Source organism: Cucumis sativus, chromosome 7, assembly GCF_000004075.3.
Source record: "Cucumis sativus cultivar 9930 chromosome 7, Cucumber_9930_V3, whole genome shotgun sequence".
NCBI classification, from domain to species: domain Eukaryota; kingdom Viridiplantae; phylum Streptophyta; class Magnoliopsida; order Cucurbitales; family Cucurbitaceae; genus Cucumis; species Cucumis sativus.
Window position 1 is genome coordinate 6,935,108 of NC_026661.2, and position 23,319 is coordinate 6,958,426.

At 37.6% G+C, this 23,319-nt stretch overlaps 2 protein-coding genes and 1 long non-coding RNA gene across 3 annotated transcripts; 2 read left to right on the forward strand and 1 right to left on the reverse strand.

Moving 5' to 3' along the window:
• Positions 1 to 5,782, forward strand: LOC116405140 (leucine-rich repeat-containing protein 9-like). The gene has a single exon (XM_031888864.1). The coding sequence runs from the start codon at positions 3,501 to 3,503 to the stop codon at positions 4,938 to 4,940; it is 1,440 nt and encodes a 479-aa protein (XP_031744724.1). The 5' UTR covers positions 1 to 3,500; the 3' UTR covers positions 4,941 to 5,782.
• Positions 5,783 to 7,904: 2,122 nt separating this feature from the next.
• On the forward strand, positions 7,905 to 9,936 carry LOC105435228. The gene is made up of 2 exons (XR_969244.2): positions 7,905 to 8,939; positions 9,296 to 9,936. It is a non-coding gene; the product is annotated as an uncharacterized LOC105435228 (long non-coding RNA).
• Positions 9,937 to 20,515: 10,579 nt separating this feature from the next.
• Positions 20,516 to 21,625, reverse strand: LOC116405122. The gene is made up of 3 exons (XM_031888825.1): positions 21,412 to 21,625; positions 21,114 to 21,205; positions 20,516 to 21,016 (listed from the first exon to the last, which is right to left on the reverse strand). Exons 1-3 carry the CDS (start codon positions 21,623 to 21,625, stop codon positions 20,516 to 20,518), a joined length of 807 nt encoding a protein of 268 aa, XP_031744685.1.
• Positions 21,626 to 23,319: the final 1,694 nt, after the last annotated feature.

The window sequence follows — 23,319 nt, forward strand, 5'->3', positions numbered from 1 at the left end:
TTTCTCTCCATTTGCAGTTCTTACTGTCTGAAGTTTGAAGCTTTGAAGTCTTGACCTTGTTTAATTTTATTTTGAGATTGTAATTGTTTTTTGGGGTTTCTTTTAATTTTCTGTTTTTTTTTCTGGACCTGGTAATTGGCTGTTTGTTTGTTTTGTTTTGCTTTGATATTTACTTGATAGAACACCAAGTAGTGTGTTCTACTAGTTTATTTATCAGCCAAACTTTTACAGAAAACAGAACTAACACAGAGTCTTGAAAACAAAGTACAACACAAGAACTAATACAAAGTTCAACATAAAACAACAAAACAGTAAAGGAGTTCACGATAATGGAAATAACTTGCTACAGACTACAGAAACTGAACACTTTCTGCATTCCCTGCTCTCCAGGAAATTACAGCCCTCCACTTCCAGAAACTGACTAACCACCCTCTCTTCCCTTCCTTCTTTCCCTTTTAACTCTCTCCCATGTAATTAACCATGGTCCCCACCAAGGTGGTTTCCACTTCTTTCTCCATTTCCCTTCTCTTGTTCACGTGCAACTGCCTCCTTTTTCCTCCTGCTATATTGTAAAATAATTGGTGGTCTATCATCACTTTTTCGGGATATGATGATTGACGCTATGGGGGTGTCGACCTAGTTGATATGTCCCCTTTCTATTTCTTCTTTATTGCTCTCTTTGTATAATTTTCTTGTACTTAGGGTTCTTATTAATAAAGAAGTTTTGTCTCCGTTTCAAAAAAACATGAAACTGCTCTCTCTCAGCAGTGTTTTCAAAGCGCAAGGGGCACCTCAAGGTGAGAGGCGACATAAAGGCAATGCCTGAGCGAAGCGAGGTGCAATGAATGAATAAATAAATAAATAATATACGAGGTAGAACATAAGTTTATAGACAAATGTCAAAGCCTCAAAGATTAATAATAGTTCTGTAATCAAGAAAAATGAACAAAATCGATTGTATAATTCTCTTGTACTTTCAGTTTGAGTTCTATTTAATAAAGAAGTTTGTCTCCATTTCAAAAAATAAAAAATAAAAATGAACAGAACTCTATAAGTACAAGTTTAAAACACCATCAAATATCAAATTCATCAACATCCCCATCTAACTCTATGGTTTCGTCCATTGCTCCTCGGCCATTGTTCTCCTTGATGTCTAATTCCTCTTCATCGTCGTCCTCATCTTCATTACTAACTACTTGTATAGTTGGTGCTTGCTTTTGAACTCTAGAAGTGGAGGGAGAGGTAGTTGACTTTCCTTTTGATCTAGTGTACATGAGGGGTTCTCTAACGCCGCTAGCACGAGCTACATCTCCCCATGTGAGGTCGTTGTCATAAAAAACTAGCTCATTGTCAACTTCAGCTTCATCATTTTCTTCATCCAATGTTTCGACCAACCATTCATTACTCTCGTCGATATGATTTAAAGAGATTGGATCAAGTTGATCCTTTAGATTTTTTTTGAAAAGGAAACAACCTCATTTATTAATAAATGAACAATGAAACTAAATCTTATAGTATAAGAGGATTATACGATGAGCATTCAAACCAAGGATAAGGATGTGCATTTGAGCATCCCAGCTAAGTTGACACCCTCTTAGTATCCTTATCATATCCTACATAATAAAAAGATAGAACAACTAATAACGTCCAAGTGCAGGACTAACCACAACCAATACAACTCAAAAAGGACATAAGAAACAACTTCTAACCAGACTAGGAATTAAAAATACAGCCAGACAAAGAAAGATTCTGAAACGGTTGGAAACACCAGAGGCTGTGAGCCAAATCTGAATCATCAACAAGGAGGAAAGTTAAAAGGCCTGCCAGTTTAGTAAGATATATTGCATAGAGAAGTCTTTAAATTGTTTTCGTAGAGAGCATCACAAAGAGGCATTCAGACGTGCGCACTCGTATCTATTGAACCAAGAGGAGGCTTTATTGTGGAAGACTCGCAGATTTCTCTCAAACCACAGTTCCAACAAAATTTCCTTGACGGTATTGCACCAAAGCAAGGAGGCATTTTTTCATCATAACCGGACCAAGAAGTAACTGTCTAACATTATTCTTGCATTCTTTATCAAGGTCTCAGCTGAGATTAAAGGTGTGAAAGAGTTTACTCCTACACTTGGCAGCATATACACATTCAAACAAGTGCTGGAGTTCCGCATGAAATTTGAGATAGAATGGGCATATATGTGGCGAAATATAATGAGTGGGTAACTTCTTTTGCATAATGGATGCACAAATTGAACTCCTGAACAACATAATCGATAGAGTTATACTTACCCTCGGGCTTTTAGATTTCTGAAGGCTTTTTTCCAACTGTAGGTCCATCGGAGTGGCAGGAGACAAGTGCTTCGATAATGACTTTACTGAAAAAACCCCATTAGTTTCCATTAACCAGATTCTTTTATTCTCAATATTGGATAATCTTGTCCTTTCCAAGGAGCCCAGGAGAAGTTGAAAATTAGAGATTTCAAGCTCCTAACAATCTTCTGAAATCAAGAAACCCAGAGGAAGTGGAGGCGTTCCAATGTTCTACAACCGAGCCTTTTGGATTAAGGGCAATTCTGTACAGCTTGGGAGTGTGGTCTTCAAAGCAATTCTATCCATTCATGGATCCAACCAAAACAAAATTTTGTCACCCTTTCCAACTTTAAAAGCTGCCACACTATCTAGAAATATTTATCCAAGGGCTTCTTAAACTTGAATTTTCTTTGCCACTTGTGTGCCACTGGAAGAGGCTACTCCCGTGAATACTACAAACCACCTTATACCATAGAGAGTTTTGTTCTGCCATGAACCTCCACCTCCACTTGGCAAGAAGAGTAATGTTTCTAAATTTCAGCTTGTCCAGCCCAAGGCCCCCATCTCCTTGGGGTTTGGAAACTAATTCCCATTTCACTAGGTGGTTCAACTTGCTACCGTTGTTCCCTTCTCAAAAGAAGTTCCTCCATGGTTCTTTCAATGGAATTAGAGATTTTTTTGGCATGAGGAATGTTTAGCAATTCCTCATGGATGCCGCTAAGGAGATCTTACTTTCCCCAATATTAATTCCGCATATAGATGACTTTTCCCAATTTATCTTTTGCCCATAACACTAAAATATTTCAAGCGTCTTTTTAACGTTTTCATGAATAACTTCATCAAACTTGGAAAATATTAAGGTGTTGTCTGCAAATTGAAGGAGGGGAACATGAACATTGTTCTTTCCTACCATGAAACCTTCATACAAACCGTTCAAGTGTAGATTTGAGATGAAACTACTAAGCACTTCGCTAACCAGAAGAAAAGAAAGAGGGAAAGGGGATCCCCTTGCTTTAACCCTCTTGAGGCTTGAATTCTTCCTCTGGGCCTCCCATTGACGAATTCTGAATACTTAGGGTTTTTAACACAATCCATGATCAATCCAGCACACAAGCAGCAGAGACAGCGGAGTTTGAAGGCGTTTTCGGAGGCAGTGTCTGTTCCTAACAGAGAAAACTAGGGTTTTCACGACTATGTCTTGCTTGGATATACAGCAAGTTCTCAATGATTACAAAACCAAAGACCCACTCACCATCACTACTCTCAAGCTCAATCAAAAGGCTCTTTCTGATATAAATGGTTTGTCCCTTTTCAAAAACTTGGAGAAGCTTGATTTGACATTCAACAATCTCACATCGCTTCAGGGGTTGGAGTCATGCACCAATTTGAAGTGGCTCTCAGTTGTACAAAACAAACTTGATAACTTAAAAGGAATTGAAGGGCTTTCTAGACTTAATGTATTAAATGCGGGAAAGAATAAGCTTCGGTCAATGGACGAAATTAGACCCCTTGTTGGCTTTTGTGCTTTGATTTTGAATGACAATGAGATTGCTTCTATTTGCAAGCTTGATCAGATGAAGAACCTGAATACTCTGGTTCTTTCTAGAAATCCAATCCACAGTATTGGAGATTCTCTGTTGAAAGTGAATTCAATGAAAAAGCTATCCCTTTCTAACTGCAAACATCAATCTATTGAATCCCTCAAGTTTTGTATCGAACTTAAAGAGCTTAGACTTGCTCACAATGAAATCAGGATGCTCCCCAATGCTTTGGCTCATAACAAGAAGTTGTTGAATTTGGATTTGGGAAATAATGTCATCATGAGATGGTCAGATTTAAAGGTATTGAGTTCATTAGGCTATCTGAGGAATATTTATGTTCGAGGGAATCCTATTGCTGAAAGTGCTAAGTTAGATAAAAAGATTTGTCGACTGGTTCCAGGCTTGCGTGTATTGAATGCGAGATCAATTGATAAATGCATTCAGAATGAGAATGATAATGGGAGTGATAAAGAAGACGACACTCCAATCAGGAGCCTAGATCGTCAAAAAGAGAAAAAGGATAGAAAACTGAATGGGAATGTTGAAACACACCCGTCTGTTCAAGGCACTGATGGCAAACTTGATCATACTAATGGTGCTGATGTGGACAGGAAGTTGGAACGCAAAAAACGTAAGATGGATAAGGTCACCAGGGAGGAGAAAGTAATTCCATCTCTTGACAATAAGATAAATCTCGGTACCAATGATATTGATAAGGAAAAGAAGACTTCAAAGCAGAAAAGAACAAAAAGCAATAAGGAGCCATCTTTGCCAATACACAAGGAGACACTTACCAAGATTGAAAACCATAAGAAGAAAGCAAAGAAGGAAGGGGAAAGGCAGATTGGTGTTATTGACGACGCTGAAGTGCCATTTGAACAGCTTTTCGGAGATGATCTTATTGAAGACATGGATGCTGTTCTCCAAAAGGTTGGTGAGAAAGAAGTAGAGGAGATGAATTTAAAGCCTAACTTGGCATCATTTTCAGCTAATAGAAAGGAATCTAAAAGCCAAGATCGAGTTGGAAGGTTACAAATATCCCCAATAGTTGAAATTGGAATGGACGGAATATCAACATGGGGGGATGAGTAATTGCAATGCAAAGGCATTCAGTTACTTGGGAAAATTTGGATCAATCATGGCAGCACCGTGGTCGGACAGGTGTGGAATGCAGTAATAGAAAAAGAGAATGGGTTTTAGAAACTCATTTCAGTTGTTGGTCTTGCAATGAGCTATGAAGCGTAAGCTACTGTTGTTGGGAGACTTGACTTTTGATTTGGGGGAGTTCATGAGATGGAGGATTTTTACTTTTCTGACTTAAACAAGTGACATGCCAAAAGATTTTGTAGCTTGTTGGTACCTGGGCAAGTTCTAATTTGAAACTTACATATTTCTTCTTCAACAGCCTTAAAATAGTGCATAATTAGAACTGTTAATGCCTAAATTGAAACAGAGGTGTTTGGGGGTATATTATTTCAGTTTTTATATTATTTCTATAATAGAGTTTGCCTTGTGTCTCTTAAAAAAAAAACAACACAATCCATGATCGAAGAGATGATCCATCAATGATTGAAATTTTTCTGCTTCAAAATTCTTTCCAAGAAACCCCAATCAACTCGATCAAATGCCTCTCCAAGGTCCAGTTTGTAATCCATCCTTGCTTTTTTTGGACCTATAATACTCCACAACTTTATTTGCAATAAGTACAGGATCCAGAATTTGGCGGCCATCCAAAAAGGCACTTTGAGTGAGAGCTCTAATACTGGGCATAATTATCTTCATTCTTTCAGCAAGCACTTTTGCAATCAATTTGTACAGCAAAGTAGTGAAACTTATGGGCCGGAAATCAATTACCTTTACTGCATCTTCCTTTTTCTTGATCAAGCAAATAAATTTCTCCTTTACATGCATTTAGTTTCCCAGTCCCATAGAACTCATTGAATAAATTTACAAAGATTTCCTTGAGGAGATCCCAAAATTTGATGAAGAATTCTACTGTGAAGCTATCCGGACCTGGAGCCTCTGTTTCTTCCATTGATTTTAATGCTGCCCTGATCTCCACCAAACTAAATTTTGAAATAAGCCTTTTATTTTGATCTGAAACTACAGACCAATAAAAAACGGAGGTGTGAGGAGATTTCTCATAGAGGGTGCTGTAGAAATCAAGTATTAAATGCTCAATTTCAAAGAATAAAGTGGTTGGGTTTCCTTGATTATTAACAAGCTTCGGAATTAGACTTCTTTTTTTTTTTTTTCCCCCGATGAGAACGATGGAAGAAACTCATATTTTTGTTCCCCAATTTCAGCCAAGTCAACTTAGTTTTCTGGATTATATCTCTTTCCTCCCTTCTACAAAGAGCTAGAAGATCCACTCTCTTATTAACAATAAGTGATCCACTGTGCACGTATCCGGTTGATCATATTTTTTCTCTTCTAGTGCGATGGCTTTTAATAAGGTTTCTTCATGACTTTTCTGTTTTCTTTCATAATCTGAATGCCATGATTTGAGTTGACCCTTAATGTTTTGGAGTTGAGTTGATAAGGCAAAGCCCATCCAGCCCGGAGGAGTGCTTGTGGTTAATGAATTTTCAATAAATTGGCAGCAATGCTTGTCTAGCAACCAGCTGTTGCAAAATCGAAAAGGGGAAGGCTCCCACTCGAATGCCCCTGCTTCTAATAAAAAGGGAAGTGGTTTGAGGAGATCCTTACTTGACGAGTTACACGTGTGTTCGCAAAAGCCTTGTCCCGGTCAAAAGTAACTAAAAATCTGTCAAGCAATGATCTCAAAACTACTCTTCCTTCTCTTGACCATGTTAATTTTCTGTTCAGTAAAATAACTTCAATGAGTTTCCATTCTTCAATGAATTTATTGAATTTCCTCATTCATGCCACAAGTCATTCTACTTGCTGGAAATCGCTCCCCTTTGATTTGGTCATATTAAAATCCCCTCCCAAACACCAAGCTTCTATACAATAACCAATGAGGGAGAGCAGCTCTGACCAAATGAATTTTCTCTCTGTAATCAGTAGGTCCATAAATATTGGTTACCCAACACAACTTATTGCACATTGTTCTGCATTTAACTGACAGTGAGTGGCCCCTTTCAATACTTCAATAAAAGAAAATTTACTTTCATCTCACTTGGTTAACATTCTTCCTGATTTTCCATGAGCTTCAAGAAAGATCCATCCAGTTCCTTTTGATCTCCAAGTGGATTGAAAACAAAGTATTGACCCATTCCAATCTTGAAAGAAATATGGGAAAAAGGAAGATGACAATAGGCAGTAGCTTATAATCCTTTTCCGTGGGATATATGAGGAAGACTTGACACTGAGAATAGGCTTTTGGTTGGAAATGTGAGGAGCTATAATAAGCTGTGAGCACCTTCCACCCAACAGAGAACTTTTGCTTGTAATATCTTTGAATCCACTTGGTCAAAAGGGCCTTAGTATCTCTCCACCTGGCTGCTGTTAGCTTGCACTGCTATTTGGATTCTTGGTTGTGGCCTCTTGATCCTACTTCTGGTTTTACTGTTAGATCCCTTATAGCTGACTTAGTGGGCACGGTTGATCCATTATTGTCTGATTTTTGTTCTGTGATTTGGAAAGATAGATTTTCCTAAAACGATGAAAATTTTTCTTTAAGATCTTAGTTGGGGTGCCATCAATACTGCTGATTGTCTTCCACGTTGCATGCTTTATATGTCTATTTCTCCTTCTTGGTGTCACATGTGTTGCTGCTACGCTGAATCTTCGATCCATTTGTTTTTCCATTTTCCTCTTGCTGCCAATTTTTGGGATATTCTTTTTAGGCTTTTTGATGGTCTTATACGTGTCTTAATAACATTTTGGACACATTGGCTTCTCTTCTGGTGGGTCAACCCTTTGGTGGTACAAAGATGACACTTTGGTTGACATGCGGCGTTCTTTTGGTATCTGTGGGGTGAAAGGAATAAGTGGCTTTTTCATGATTCTTCTTCCTTGTTCAAATATTTTATGGAATTTGTTCTGTCTATTTCTTTTCCTTGGTGTAAAGCTAAGCCCCCCTCTCTCTATAGATAATCTATTTTAGTTAACAATTGGACATCCTTCTCTTCTATAAGTTCCTTTAGGTGTTTGGGGTTTTCCCCAGATTTCATTTATAAATGAAATGTTTTTTTTACAATTGGACTTCTCTTCTGTACTGGGTATCACCCGAACCCCCTTGCAAAATTAGTTTCTTCACATTATCCCTCTTCACAAAGTGGGAGGAGGCATTTATGAATATTTCTAAAGTGAATACTTCTTTGATGTCCTGACTTATTAAAAGTGTATTGAATTTTCAGATCGCAAAGAACATGGAAGTGTTTATATGGTCCTGAGATTATAAGAGTCTTAATAATCAGGATAGGCTTCAGAATTTGATGAGGTTTAACCTTTTTGCCTGTTCATATGCAGTTTGTATATGGAAAAGGAGGACAATATTTATCACCTTTTTCCTCATTGCTTCTTTGCTTCCAAGGGAAGAAGCTTTCTGCTTAGTACCTTCAGATTTCCGCTTGTCTTTCTAATTCTAATCATATTGATGACTGGCTTTCTCAAGTGAAGTTGAAGTCCTTTGGGGTATGCTGTCGGGGCATTCCTTTAGTTGCGTTGGCTTGAAAGTAACTTTAAACTTTTTGAAGCTAAGTCTTCTGATATAACTTCTTTTGGTGGAAATTTACAACTCATCTCCTTGTGGTGGGCTCATAGTTATAGCCAATTCTTTTGCAATTATCCAATTTCTTTGCATCACAACAATTGGTCAAATTTTCTGCAATTAGTTTTTTTGGGATGGGGTTCACTTTTCACCGTCCCTAAGCTGTTTCTACTTCGCTTTTGTCTGATGATGTCTCTTATAAAACATCAATGTGTGATAGCAGAAGGAAATTGTTAGCAGCCGGTCTTTTTTGCTGTCCAGACATATGGACGTGTTTTCTCCATTATTTTTCCTGTTTAATTTTTTCTCGCTCTCATTATTTTTTCCATTTCATAGTCCTTGTAAATACTAAAATGTCTTCTGCAATGCAGATTGTTGATAGGCTTCATTGGTACATAGAGAAAGGCAATACAGTAAGTCCATTATGTTGATTTGTTTGATTTTTATTATATTGAGCAGAATTCGTTATTTATTTTTCTTAGTGCAACATTTTCTTTCAATGCATTTCATTGTTAGGAGGCTATCTGTTACCTTAAATATTCTTTAGATTCATTATGCACTCCACAATCTCACAAAAAGTACAAGCCTCGTATGTTATCCTTTTGAACTCCTATGATTGTGAAAGTTGAGAGATGTTTACAATCATGGAACCACTCGGGGAGGGGGGGGGGGGGGGGTTCATCTAACTCTTCTACAAGCAACCCTTTCAAACTCCCCACGTCCTACTTATCCTTATTTACAAAAAGAAAGGTATCGTCTATGATTGCAGGATTGAAAGATTTTAGAATAAAAAATAGAAGCCATGTTAGATATTCTCTTCGAATTGTGCTCAGGGCAGCAAGTTAATTGGGAGAAGTAAGCATTATATGGAGGCAATATTGATGAGGCTACATTGATCTCTACTTCTTCAAGGCTGAATTGGGAGGCTGGTAATTGCCTTTATATATCTTGGCTTACCTCATGGTGGTTATTCTAAACAGCAGTCTTTTTGGCAGCCTGTTATAGATAAAGTCCATTTGAAACTCGATAAATGGAAAAGGGTATAACTTGTCCAGAGGGGCCGTTTAACTTTTTTTTTTTTTTTAAGATAAGAAACATTTCATTGATAAATAAAATCTGTACAACATTTTCTACTCTGGGTAAAATGGTTTCTTGTTAGAAAAATCCTACTTGTTTGAAACCTTAAAAAGTGTCATCTCTCCATTGGGTACATCCAAATATAATGGTACAAATATGTGCTATAAAAAGTTTCTTTATCCTATGACCATTTTTTTCTTTAAAGATATGTAAGAAGTGACACTGAACTGTGTCCTTTGTAGCTATGATGCCCAAACAATAATCAGCTCGTTTGTATTTATATTCATCGTTATAGACCTCTTGAATTGTCTATTTACCTATATTCCTATTTAATTTCTTTGGTTTTTGTGTGATTCAACTTTATGCAACCCTCATGTATCTCTCTTTTTGTTGATGAAAGTTCTTATTTTTCACAAAAGAGAAGAATCAAACTTGTATACGTTCCTATTGCCTGGTATTTTCTGTGAATTTGACTGGTAACTGGCCAGGCGTTGAAGGGATATTTCTGTATGTGTTTCTTCTACTTGGTCATTGACTAGATGCCCTGTTTCCAATCTCCTTTTAATGCTTTTAATGTATAATTTGATGGCACTTTTTCGGGTCTTAAAGGATCAACAAAAAGAAAGGAACTGCACGGCAGAACTGCGATCAGAGCTTTATCTGGAACTTGGGAAGAACAAGTTGAAGGGACCACTTTTCAGGCTTATAAATTTGACTTCTCCTGTAGTGTTATATATGAGGTTTATTCTGGATTTGTGCTTCTGATAGAATCAAAACTTCATGATGATGTGAGCAATTTTGAACTTGAACTTTATTTACTCTCAAAGATGGTTAAAGCTTCTGTGTCCTTTGGCGGGGAGGTTCATTTGGATGCTGAACAGGTAAATATGTTAATTTTCATCATATTCATTGTTCTTCACCGTCAGAGAATTGCCTCTAATGTGATATCATCACCTTCCAAAAAAGCAGATAACCATAGCTCTTGAAAGCACTATTTACCTGTTCAGTATTTATGGATTTGATGAATAAGGTGCTTAAGGATTTCTTAGACACTTCTGTGATATTTTTTATTGATCACATCTTGGTTTACTCCAAGACAGAGGCTGAGCAGAGGAGTATTTGCATAAGGTATTAGAGACTCTTCGAGCCAATAGGCTATATACCAAGTTTTCCAAGTGTGAGTTTTGACTGAAGCAAGTTTTGTTCCTTGGCCATGTAGTGTCCAGTGAAGGAGTTATTATAGACCCAGCAAAGATTAAAGTTGTTACCATTTGGCCTCGACCTTGTACAGTCAGTGAAGTTTAAAGTTTTTTGGGTTTAATAGGTTATTACAGAAGGTTCGTGGAAGACTTCTCTCGTATAGCTAGTCCTTTGACCTAGCTAACCAGGAAGGGGAATCCTTTTGTTTGGAGCCCAGCATGTGAGAGCAGTTTCCAGGATCTTAAACAGAAACTTGTTACTACACTAGTCCTTATAGTGCCAGATGGATCTGGGAGTTATGTGATTTACAGCGATGCCTCTTAGAAAGGATTGAGTTGTGTATTGATGCAATAAGGTAAGGTGGTTGTTTATGCCTCTCCTCAGTTGAAGAGCCATGAGCAGAACTACCCTACACATGATTTAGAGTTTGGCAGCAATAGTTTTTGCACTTAAGATTTGGAGGCATTATTTATATGGTGAGAAGATTCAGATCTTCATTGACCATAAGAGCTTGAATTGGTCAAGGACTTAAATATGAGATAAATATGAGATAGCGCGGATGGCTCGAGTTGGTCAAGGACTACGATCATGAGATCGTGAGTTAGTAGGAAGGTATCATACTCTGTAGCACTCATTACTAGTCAGGTTCCTTTGCACAGAGATCTTGAGAGAGCTAAGATTGCATTTTTAGTAGGAGAAGTCACCTCACAGTTAGCTCAGGTGTCAGTACAACCAACTTTGAGGCAGAGAATTATTATTGCTCAGCTCACTGATCCTTATTTGGTTGATAAGTGATGCTTAACAGAAGTAGGGTAAGCTGAGGAGTTCTCTTTATCCTCTGATGATGGACTCATGTTCGAGAGACGGTTATGTGTGCCAGCAGACAGTGTAGTTAAGACAGAGTTGTTGGTTGAGGCCCATAATTCTCCACTTTCTATGCATCCAAATAGTACAAAGATGTATAAATATTTAAAACAAGTTTACTGGTGGAAAAATATGAAGAGGGAAGTGCCAGACTTTGTCAATAAGTCTCTAGTTTGCTAACAGGTGAAGACACTATAACAGAAGCCAACAGGTTTTTTGCAACCTTTGAGTGTGCCGGAATGAAAGTGGGAGAATGTGTCTATAGATTTCATTTTAGAACTGCCAAGGTCTCTGAAGGGTTATAAAGTAATTTGGTTTATTGTTGACAAGCTCACGAAGTCAGCCCATTTCATCTCAGAGAAGGCCACTTGTACTGCCAGTAAGTGGCACAGTTGTATATGACCGAGATAGTGAGACTGCATGGAGTGCTCGTGTCAATTGTTTCTGATAGAGATGCCTATTTTACTTCCAAGTTTTGGAAAGGACTTCAGGCTGCCATGGGCACGAGATTGGACTTTAGTATAACTGTTCACCCTCAGACTGATGGTTAGACAGAGCGTTTGAGCCAAATTTTGGAGGATATGTTCCGAACATGTGTGCTAGAGTTTTCAGGAAGTTGGACTCCTATTTGCATTTGATGGAGTTCGCTTATAATAACAGTTAGGCAGGCTACCATTGACATGGCATCATTTGAAGCTCTGCATGGTAAGTGTTGTAGATTCTCTGTATGTTGGGGTGAGGTTGGTGAGCAGAGGATGTTATGTCCCAAGCTAGTTCAGACCACCAATGAGGCCATACAGAAGATTAGAGCCCGCATGTTGACAGCGCAGAGCATACAAAGAGTTACGCCAATGAACAACGTAGGGATCTTGAGTTCGATGTAGGGGACATGGTTTTTGTAAAGGTAGCACCTATGAAGGGTGTTATGAGGTTTGAGAAGAAGGGAAACCTGAGTCCACGTTTCGTAACTCATCATTTGGCATTGCCTCTGTCATTGTCTGCAGTTCATGATGTATACGATGTATCCATGCTGAGGAAGTGTGTAACAGATCCAACACATATAGTTGATTATGAGTCATTGCAAATCAATGAGAACTTGAGCTATGAGGAGCAACCAGTTGAGATTTTGGCAAAAGAAGTTAAGTTGCTTCATAACAGGGGAATTAATTAATGTTCTTTATCAAAACCACGAGGTTGAAAAAGCTACTTGGGAGAGAGAGGACAACATGAGAGCTCATTATCCCGAGCTATACAAGGATTAGAACTTTCAAGGACGAAAGTTTCTCAAAGGACGTAATCTTATTTTTAAATTATCTTAATTTAATTTAATTTATGATGGATTTAGTCTAGTGTTATAATTTTTTAGAATTGTTTGTTTTGTGGAAATTGTGATTAATTAAATGTTCAATGGAAGATTATTTAATTAATTGTATTATTGGAAATTTTGGTGAGATTTAAGATTATTGGCTAATTATATAAGTAAATATAATAAACTAAGTCATGGAAGGGTAAGAATAATTTATTATTGACTTTTTTAGGAAAGATATTTTTGAGCGAGAGAAAATAATTATATTGTGGAAAATATAATTATTTTGAAAGATATTGTATTCTTGGGAAAAATAAAAAGTTTGGTTTGATGAGGAGACAGAGTATAATTTAATTGAGTTAACTTGTTAATTGGAAATGGAAAAGGAATAATGATAATAATAATAAATATCATCATTATTATTATATATAATTAACCCTCGTGAAACGTGCAAAGAAAAGAGAGAACTATTCATCATCTTCTTCCTTCTTCACAAACCCTAGTCGTCACTGAACCCATTGCAAGGATCATCACTCGTCGTTTGTGGACACTATCATTCCTCCTCCGTTCGCGTACAGGTGAAGTTGAGGTGTCTCTCTCTTTTTATTTATTTTTCGCACGTTTTTGTCAAGCCTCATTGTCGGCAAGTTCTGTCTCGTGCCACCAAAATCTCATCGCAGCAGCAGTCGAACGAACCTTTTGCCTGACCAAGCCGATATGTGCATCACCGAGCCGATTCTCCACTTCTTCACAAGTTGCCCTCAACTCTGCTGATTTTTCCTCTCTTTGCGAGTAGTGCGCCCAAGCTAACCGTCGAGCCGATTCTCCTTCTGTCAAGTTGTGTGAGCCATTTCTACCTTAGTCCAAGCCAAGTTACTTTTTGGTATCTCTTGAGCCTTTTGGGTGAATTTGTGTTGGGTTTGGTACGTCCAAATGAATATTCTTTGGATCTTAAATAAGTTTACAAGAGAATGAGTTGAATTACTTTTGCTCGAAGGTTCAAGTGTTAATTTGAGGATTTGAAACTGCAAATTTTTTCATTCAAGGTTGTGTTGGATTCAACCTTAGTCTTGGGGTAAGTTTGGATGCTTAATTAAATAGTTGGATGATGGTTGACAAAATTAACAATTTTAATTTTGTTTATGTTTAGGCCTGACTTAATTGAGAATTGACTGTCAGGAAGGGACTATATTTTCAACTAATTAATCTCCAGGTAAAAGATTCTACTACCAGCCTCTTACATTATGTTTTACCTTAGTATGCATTAACATAGTTATGATGCATGTGATGTGACTGTTAAGGATGTTAGATAATGATAGCAACATAGAAAATCGTTATGTATGACTGAGATATGTGATGACCATGATATGTTATGAATGAGATATACTATGGTTGAGATATATTACGATTAAGATATGATATTTATGTTATGCTATATATGCTATGATGTTCTGTTAGCTTTACTTGTTAGAGTCGTACCATGTAGGTGTCCCTCGGGATCACCACCTATTTATGTATTTGTGGTTAGGTTTGATGTGTGATTCGACAAGATCACTTACAACTTGACTCTTCTTTAGGGTGATTCCTTCTGCTTCACCAAGAGCCCATATATGTCCCTACGAGATCACTGGATAGGGTGATTTCAGTAGAATAATAGATATGCGGTACTTTCTTATAGGAGGACTTTAACGTAAAATTAACAAACACGTAGTGGGACTAATAGTGGATCCCTTACTAAGTATAAATTTAGACTAACTCCTTTCTAGATTTAATTTTTCAGGCAAAGATAGAAATAAGGCAAGTTGGCGAATGACAAGAAGTCACCATGGTTCTCCATAGGGGACAATTTATGTTTTATTTAGCATTTATATTTTCAATATTAAATTTTCATAAACTTATTTCAGAACCCACATTTACTTTTAGATATATATTTTTATTTTAAATAGGGCCCAAACTAATATTTTATTTATTGTTTTCTTTACATACTTTACTTATATTTTATGAATAAATATTTGAAGTGTTTGTTTTAAAACTTAGTATTTTCTTTGATTTAAATAAAAAGTCTTTATTTGTTTTAGTAGTAATGACCTCAACTTAGTATAAAGAGTTGGGTCGTTACACTTTCGAGTTATGTAGAGGATGTAAACCTAGTTAAGTCACTCCATAATTTGGGGTTGTCCAGCACACGTTTTAGTGTCAAATTCTAAGAAGTTGGACTCTCGTTCAAGGTTATGTCAATTTTTTGGTTATCCTAAAGAAACGAGAGGTGGTCTATTCTTCGATCCACAAGAAAACAAAGTGTTTATATTGACAAAGGCTACTTTCTTGGAAGAAAACAACATGAGAGATCATAAACCATGAAGCAAATCAAAATTAAGTGAAGCTACTAATGAATCAGCAAGGGTTGTTGATGAAGTTGGTCCCTCATCAAGAGTTGAGGAAACCAACACATCCGATTAGTCTCATCCTTCTCAATTGTTGAGAATGCCTCGATGCAGTGGGAGAGTTATATCACAACCTAATCGTTACTTCGGTTTAACTGAAACTCAGGTTGTCATACCAGATGATGTCGTTGAGGATCCATTGTTCTATAAATAGGCAATGACTGATGTAGACAAGGACTAATAGGTTAAAACCATGGAATCTATGTACTTCAATTCAGTATGAGAGCTTGTAGATCTACCTGAAGGGGTGAAACCCATAGGGTGCAAATGGATCTATAAGAGAAAGAGAGATTCAGCTGGGAAGGTACAAACCTTCAAAGCTAGACTCTTAGCAAATGGGTATACCCAAAGGGAAGGGATTGACTACGAGGAAACTTTTTCTCTGTTGCTATGTTAAAGTCTATAAGGATTCTCTTGTCCATAGTCACTTTTTATGATTATGAAATATGACAAATGGATGTTAATACTGCTTTTCTAAGTGGCAATCTTGAAGAGAGTATCTTTATGTCTCAGCCTGAGGGGTTCATAACCCAAGGTTAGAAACAAAAAGTTTACAAGCTGAATCGATCCATTTATGGGTTGAAATAAACATCTAGATCTTGGAACATTAGATTTGATATTGCGATCAAATCTTACGGTTTTGACCAAAATGTTGATGAGCCTTGTGTATACAAGAAAATCAACAAAGATAAAGTAGCTTTCTTAGTACTTTATGTGGACGATATCCTTCTCACTGGAAATGATTGTACTACCTAACTAACGTTAAAACTTGGCTACCAGTCCAATTCTAAATGAAAGATTTGGAGAGGCACAATTTGTTCTTGGATCCAAATCATAAGGGATCGTAAGACAAAATGCTAGCATTGTCTCAGGCAACCTATATCGACAAAATATTGGTTCGATATTCGATGCAAACTCTAAGAAGGATTTATTACCTTTCAAGCACGAGGTTTACTTGTCTAAGGAACAATGTCCTAAGACACCTCAAGAAGTTGAGAAGATATGAGACATATTCCATATGCCTTAGTTGTGGTAGCTTAATTTATGTTATGTTCTGCACTAGGTTAGACATTTATTATGTAGTGGAATAGTCAGTAGTATCAGTCCAACTTAGGGTTAGACCACTAGACGACGGTTAAAATTATTCTTAAGTATCTTAGGAGAATGAGAAACTACATGCTTGTGTATGAAGCTAGGGATTTAATCCTGATTTCTAAACAGATAAGGATTCTAGGAAATCTAGTGGGATTAGTGTTCACCCTAAACGGGAGAATAGTAGCATGTCATAGCATCAAGCAAGGATGCATTGTAGACTCTACTATAAAGGTTGAGTACGTCGTTGCTTGTGAAGCAACAATAGAAGCAATTTGCTAAGGAAGTTTCTGCAAGATTTGGAAGTTTGTTCCAAATATGAACATGCCCATCACTTTATATTTTGATATCAATTGGGCACGTGACCAAATTATAAGGAACCTCATAGCCACAAATGAGGAAAACATATAGAGAAAATATCATCTGATACAAGAGATTGTGCAACGAAGTGAAGTGATCGTCACCAAGATCGCATTTGGAGCATAACATTGCTGATCCATTTACAAAGACTCTCACGGCTAAAGTGTTCGAGGCTCATCTAGAGAGTCTAGATCTGCGAGTTTTGTACATTAGGTAATCTAGGACAAGTGGGAGATGTGTATGGGTATGGGGATGTCCTAGTTTATTGTATTGGGATTTAATTGTTGAGTACTACAAATTTGTAAATCTACTAATTTAGAGGATTTTCTCATATCGTGCTTCATTTCTAATTCATTTTAAAGGATTTCTCTTGATCTCTAAAAAGAGTGGTCGTAATGGTTTGATCCTAAACCGTGGAAATGATTGAGCTTGTTCTTACACTTGAAAAAAGCAACGTTGTATGGATCTACTCTAAGCCATCGAAAGAGTCAAGTTTGAGTGAAATAACCAAGAGGAGCTTGAAAAGTGGATGTAGGTCGGTTGTGCCGAGCCACTATAAAATTCCCGATGTTAATTTTTTATCTCTCAACTATTTAATTTTGCAATTAATTTGTTATCAAATTTTAGTGTTTGAAATTAATTGCAACTTTTGTTCTTGAGATTAATTGCTCACTTCTCTATTTAGGTTGGTTTAAGTTTATCTTTGCATATTTGTGTTTACAAATTTTCTTTATAAACATTAAAATGGATGTTTGAATTTGTTAACGTCACTTATAAGTTATTTTGATGTGCATGCATTTGTATGAGATTATTGATTACATTATTTATTAGCAAAAAGTTTGTTAATTTATTTAATTTGGCCCACTTGTTTCATTAATTTGTAAAAACCCTATTCACCCTCTTGAGGATTCCCATACCGATCGTACACGAGATACAATTGAAGATAATTCAAATTCTAGATTAAGTTAAATATGTGATGCTTAACTTAGTAATTAATTAATTGGAAAAGTAATTAATTAAATTAAATCATGAATAATACACATAAATGTAGCAAAACCCAAAAATATTTACGTCGCATGTAACAAAAAATTAAAGCACATGAAGCCACCATTATTTTTTTTAATAAATTTCAGGATTTTCCTTTGTCATTATTTTTGCGCATTGTGAAACCATTCTTCACTTCACTTCTTTTTCTTCTTCTTTCCAATTTATTCTTCTCTTCTTCGTATTATTAATTTCTTCATATTATTATCTTCTCTTTCATATTCTCACTTCTTCTTGTCTGTGATTTCATTTCCTTTTTCAAAATTTCTTCCTTCTTCATCTCTCATCTTCTTTTTTTTGCTTCTTGTACAAGATCTAAATGATATTAGTACATGATTTAAATGATAATGTATCAATATCTAAATCATCAGTTGTCTATCCCAGATAAACAGACATAGACCACTGTTACTAATGGATCGTTTAGATTTGGTAGAATATTGTTTAGACTAAATAAAAGATCGTTTATGTTGGGATTTATGTCCTAAAACTCGTAGATTGTAAACTTCTGTTTACTAGTCAGGTTTCTATTCATTAGGATGACCTAGGTAACTTAGTTTTAATTGTAACGCCCCAACTTTTCTAGAAGGTTGAGGTCATTACTATTTAAGTAAATATAGATTTTTTTTAATATACAAGAAAATAAATTAAAATTTGAGGAAAAACTTTAAATAATAAGTAGTTAAAATAACTGATCAAAATACCAGTTTGGGCCCAAAAATAGAAGAAATACTTAAAGTAATTGAACCAGAGTTCTGAAATAAACCTATGAAAATATAACTATTGAAATATAAATGCGGAAGAAAACTGAATTGTTCCCTATGGCGATCTATGATCACTTCTTATCATTCGCTATTATGCCCTTGCGTCTACCCTTACCTGAAATTAAACATTTAAAAGAGTGAGTATAAATTTATACTTAGTAAGAGACCCATAGTGGTCTCACTATGTGTCTGTTAACCTTTCGTTAGAGTCCTGTAACATGGTACCGCATACTATTGCGCTCCCGAACGCATACTATCAAGTGGTTCCGTAGGGACACATCTAGGCTCTCGGTGAACCCGAAGGAATCATCCTATAGGAGAGTCAGACTGTAAGTGATCCCGTCGAATCACATCTCAAACAAGTCACACATGCATACATAGGTGGTGACCCTGATGGACCCCCATACGGTACAACTCTAATAGGCAAAACTAACAGAACACTATAGCCTATACATGTTTATCATAAGATCAACATCTTAGCTCAATTACACATAACTCAAAAGTAACATATTTGATTATAGCATGCCTCAACAAATAATACTATATCTAAATCATAATATGGTTTTCAAAGTAACTATTTATACGACCATCTCAAACAACATAATTCAACTCATTCCAGTGCTAACTCATTTTAGACCCAAAACAATAATTATTTGGGTGTACCAAACCAACGAGAATTAAGCAAAAACTCACCAAGGGCTTAAATATGTTGCAGACGGCTAAAACTGAAGGTGGCTCGACTAACAACGCTTCAGCTCGAGTCTTGAGACTCACGGCTGGCATACGACTCACACAGGAATGGCTCGGTTGCGCGTGGCTCGCGTATGGCTTACACGAAACGGCTCGGATCCACAGAGATGACTCACGAGGCTCGGTGAAGGAATACGACTCGAACTAACACGACTTGGACATGTGGCTCGCAAAAAGAAAACTTTCACAGCTTGCATCCTTCACTGTCAAGCACGATGATGTCCGGCGGTGCTGTGCGAGTGGAGGCAACGACGGGTGATGGTTTCGACGGAAGAGAGGGTTCTGACCGATGATGTGGAGGAGGAACGCACAGAGGAAGACAGGGGTCGTTCGACGGTTCGATGCAACACGCGTCGACACGGCTGGAGAGAAACGAACGTTGTGCTTGTGCTTCGTGACCGTGACGCTTCGACTATGCGACTGTGACAGGGACTCTCTCACCGGAGTGCTGCATTCGATGATGGCTGGAGGAGCGGGGCGACAGCTACTCTAGGGTTAAATGGTGAAGAAGAAAGAGTGGGGTGGAGAAGATGAGCACGAAATACGAGAGAGACTTATTTAATATATACAATAATAATAAGTATTATTATTATTATTGTCATTATCTTTATTATCATTATTTAATTTCCCCAACGAACTCATTTTTTTCTATTTCAATTAATTTTTCTCTTTCTTCATTACTAACTCAATCCATCATCAATAACTTCTCTCGTTTCCTTAATAATTATATTATCCCATAATATAATTATTCTTATTCGTCTATAACTTTGCTTATACCCATAAACAATAATTACTCATAATACTTTCAACTTTACAAATTTAATTTACCAACCAATCAATCCAAAAATTACCACTTTAACAAAATGATTTCAAATTTCAGAATTAACCACATATCATTCCAACGCACTTAACTTCCACAAATCAAATAATTTCACACATAACACCCAATTTTTTTTAATATAACCCACATTAAAGTTAACTTACTAGTTTTGGGGTGTTGTAATCTTTCCTCCTTTGAGAAACTTTCGTCCTTGAAAGATCTAATCCTCGAATAGCTCGGGATAATGCGCTCTCATGTTGTCCTCTTTCTCTCAAGTAGCTTCCTCAACCTCGTGGTTTCGCCACAAAACCTTGACCAATGTAATTCCTCTGTTACAAAGCAGTTTAACTTCCTTAGCCAAAATCTCAACTGGCCGCTCCTCATAGCTTAAGTTGTCGTTAATTTGCAACGGTTTGTAGTCGACTATATGTGAGGGATCTGCCACATACTTCCTCAGCATGGAGACATGAAACACATCATGAACTGCAGATAATTGCGGAGGCAAGGCCAAATGATAAGCTACAGGGCCAATCCTTTCAAGAATCTCAAACGACCCTACAAAACGTGGACTCAACTTCCCTTTCTTCTCGAATCTTAGAACACCCTTTATAGGTGCTACCTTCAGAAAAATCATGTCTCCTACGTCAAACTCAAGATCCCTACGTCGTTCATCAGCATAGTTCCTCTGTCTGCTCTGTGTTGTCAATATGCGAGCTCTAATTTTCTGTGTGGCTTCGTTGGTGGGCTGAACTAGTTCAAGGCCTAACATTCTCTGCTCACCAACCTCACCCCAACAAACCGGGATCTACAACTTTTACCATACAAAGCTTCAAACGGTGCCATGCCAATGGTAGCTATTATAGGCGAACTCCATCAAGTTCAAGTGGGAGTCCCAACTCCCTAAGAACTCCAACACACAAGCTCGCAACATATCCTCCAGAATCTAATTCAAACGCTCTATCTGACCATCAGTCTGAGGATGAAAAGTTGTACTGAAGTCCAATCTCGTGCCCATGGTAGCCTGAAGTCCTTTCCAGAACTTGAAAGTAAAACGGGCATCTCTATCAAAAACAATGGATACCGATACCCTATGCAACCTCACTACTTCAGTTATATACAATTATATGGGTTGCCCGGGACTCAAACCCAGAACTTGTGCCCACTTACTGGCAGTATAAGTGGACTTCCCTGGAATGAAGTGTGCTGACTTCGTGAGTCTGTCAACAACAACCCATATCACTGTATAACTCTTCAGGGTCCTAGGTAGTCCAGAAATGAAGTCCATAGATACATTCTTCCACTTCCACTCTGGCACACCCAAGGGTTGTAACAACCCTCTGGCTTTTGTCTTGGTGCCTTCACCTTCTGGCACACCAGACATTTACTAACAAAATCTGCCACCTCTCTCTTCATATTTCTCCACTAGTAAACTCGCTTCAAATCCTAGTACATCTTTGTACTGCCTGGATGCATAGAAAATGGGGAACTATGGGCCTCAGTCAACAACTCGGTCTTAACTGTATTGTCTGCTGGCACACATAATCGTTTGTCACACAGAGTCCCTCATCAGTGGATATAGAGAACTCCTCAACTTGCCCTCCTTCTACTAAGCGGCGCTTATCCACCAAATAAGGGTTAGTGAGCTGGGCAATAATAATTCTCTGCCTCAAAGTTGGCTGTACTGACAATTGAGCTAACTGTGAGGTAACTTCCCCTACTAAAATTACAAGCTCAGCTCTCTCAAGGTCTCTATGCAAATGAACCTGCCTAATAATGAGTGCTGCAGAATGTGATATCTTCCTACTAAGAGCATCAACTACCACATCCGCCTTACCTGGGTGGTATAAAATCTCATAGTCATAGTCTTTAACCTACTCGAGCCATCTTCGCTGCCTCAAATTCAACTCCTTCTGAGTGAAGAAGTACTTCAAGCTCTTATGGTCGGTGAAGATCTGAATCTTCTCACCGTATAAATAGTGCCTCCAAATCTTTAGTGCAAAAAACTACTGCAGCCAACTCTAAATCATGTGTAGGATAGTTTTGCTCATGACTTTTCAACTGACGAGAAGCATAAGTAACCATCATATCTTGTTGCATCAAAAAGCAACCCAGTCCTTTCTTAGAGGCATCATTGTATATCACATAATTACCAGATCCATTAGGCATTGTAAGGACCGATGCAGTAACGAGTTTTTGCTTGAGATTCTAGAAACTGCTCTCACACGCTGGACTCCAAACAAAAGGAGTCCCCTTCCTGCTTAGTTGGGTCAAAGGACTAGCTATATGAGAGAACCCTTCCACAAACCTCCTGTAATAACCTACTAAACCTAGAAAACTTCGAACTTCACTAATTGTAGAAGGTCGAGGCCAATTGGTAACGACTTCGATCTTTGCTGGGTCCACAGAAAGTCCCTCACTGGATACTACATGACCAAGGAATGACACCTGCTTCATCCAGAACTCGCACTTGGAAAACTTGGCATACAACCTATTGGCTCGAAGGGTCTCGAACACCTGATGCAAATGCTCCTCATGCTCAGCCTCTGCCTTGGAGTAAACCAAGATGTCATCAATAAAAACTATCGCATAAATGTCTAAGAAATCCTTAAACACCATGTTCATCAATTCCATAAATGCAGCAAGAGCATTTGTCAAGCCAAAGGACATTACAATAAACTCATAATGTCCATAACGAGAACGAAAGGTCGTCTTAGATATCATTGTGCCTAATCCTCAACTGGTGATATCCCAAACGTAAACCGATCTTAGAGAACATCGTGGCTCTCTGTAGCTGATCAAATAGCTCCTCATTTCTAGGCAATGGATATTTGTTCTTGATTGTCACCTTATTAAGCTCTCTATAGTCAATGCAAAGACGCATCGACCCATCTTTCTTCTTCACAAACAACATTGGTGCTCTCCAAGGTAACACACTAGGTCGAATAAAACCCTTGTCCAGCAATTCCTGCAACTCGACCTTCAGCTCCTTCAGTTCTGCTGGCGTCATTCTGTATGAGGCTCTCGATATGAGACCAGTACCTGGTTCGAGCTCTATGGCGAAGTCAACCTCTCTGC

Excerpts from the sequence above, each read along its gene's own strand:
- LOC116405122 (XM_031888825.1), bottom strand. The coding sequence starts at position 21,625 with ATGTCTGGTGTGCCAGAAGGTGAAGGCACCAAGACAAAAGCCAGAGGG. Across the intron at positions 21,206-21,411 it reads GAAGTCCACTTATACTGCCA|ATAGAGCGTTTGAATTAGAT; the intron begins GTAAGTGGGCAC and ends ACTGATGGTCAG. Across the intron at positions 21,017-21,113 it reads TCCCACTTGAACTTGATGGA|AGAATGTTAGGCCTTGAACT; the intron begins GTTCGCCTATAA and ends GTTGGTGAGCAG.
- LOC116405140 (XM_031888864.1), top strand. The coding sequence starts at position 3,501 with ATGTCTTGCTTGGATATACAGCAAGTTCTCAATGATTACAAAACCAAA.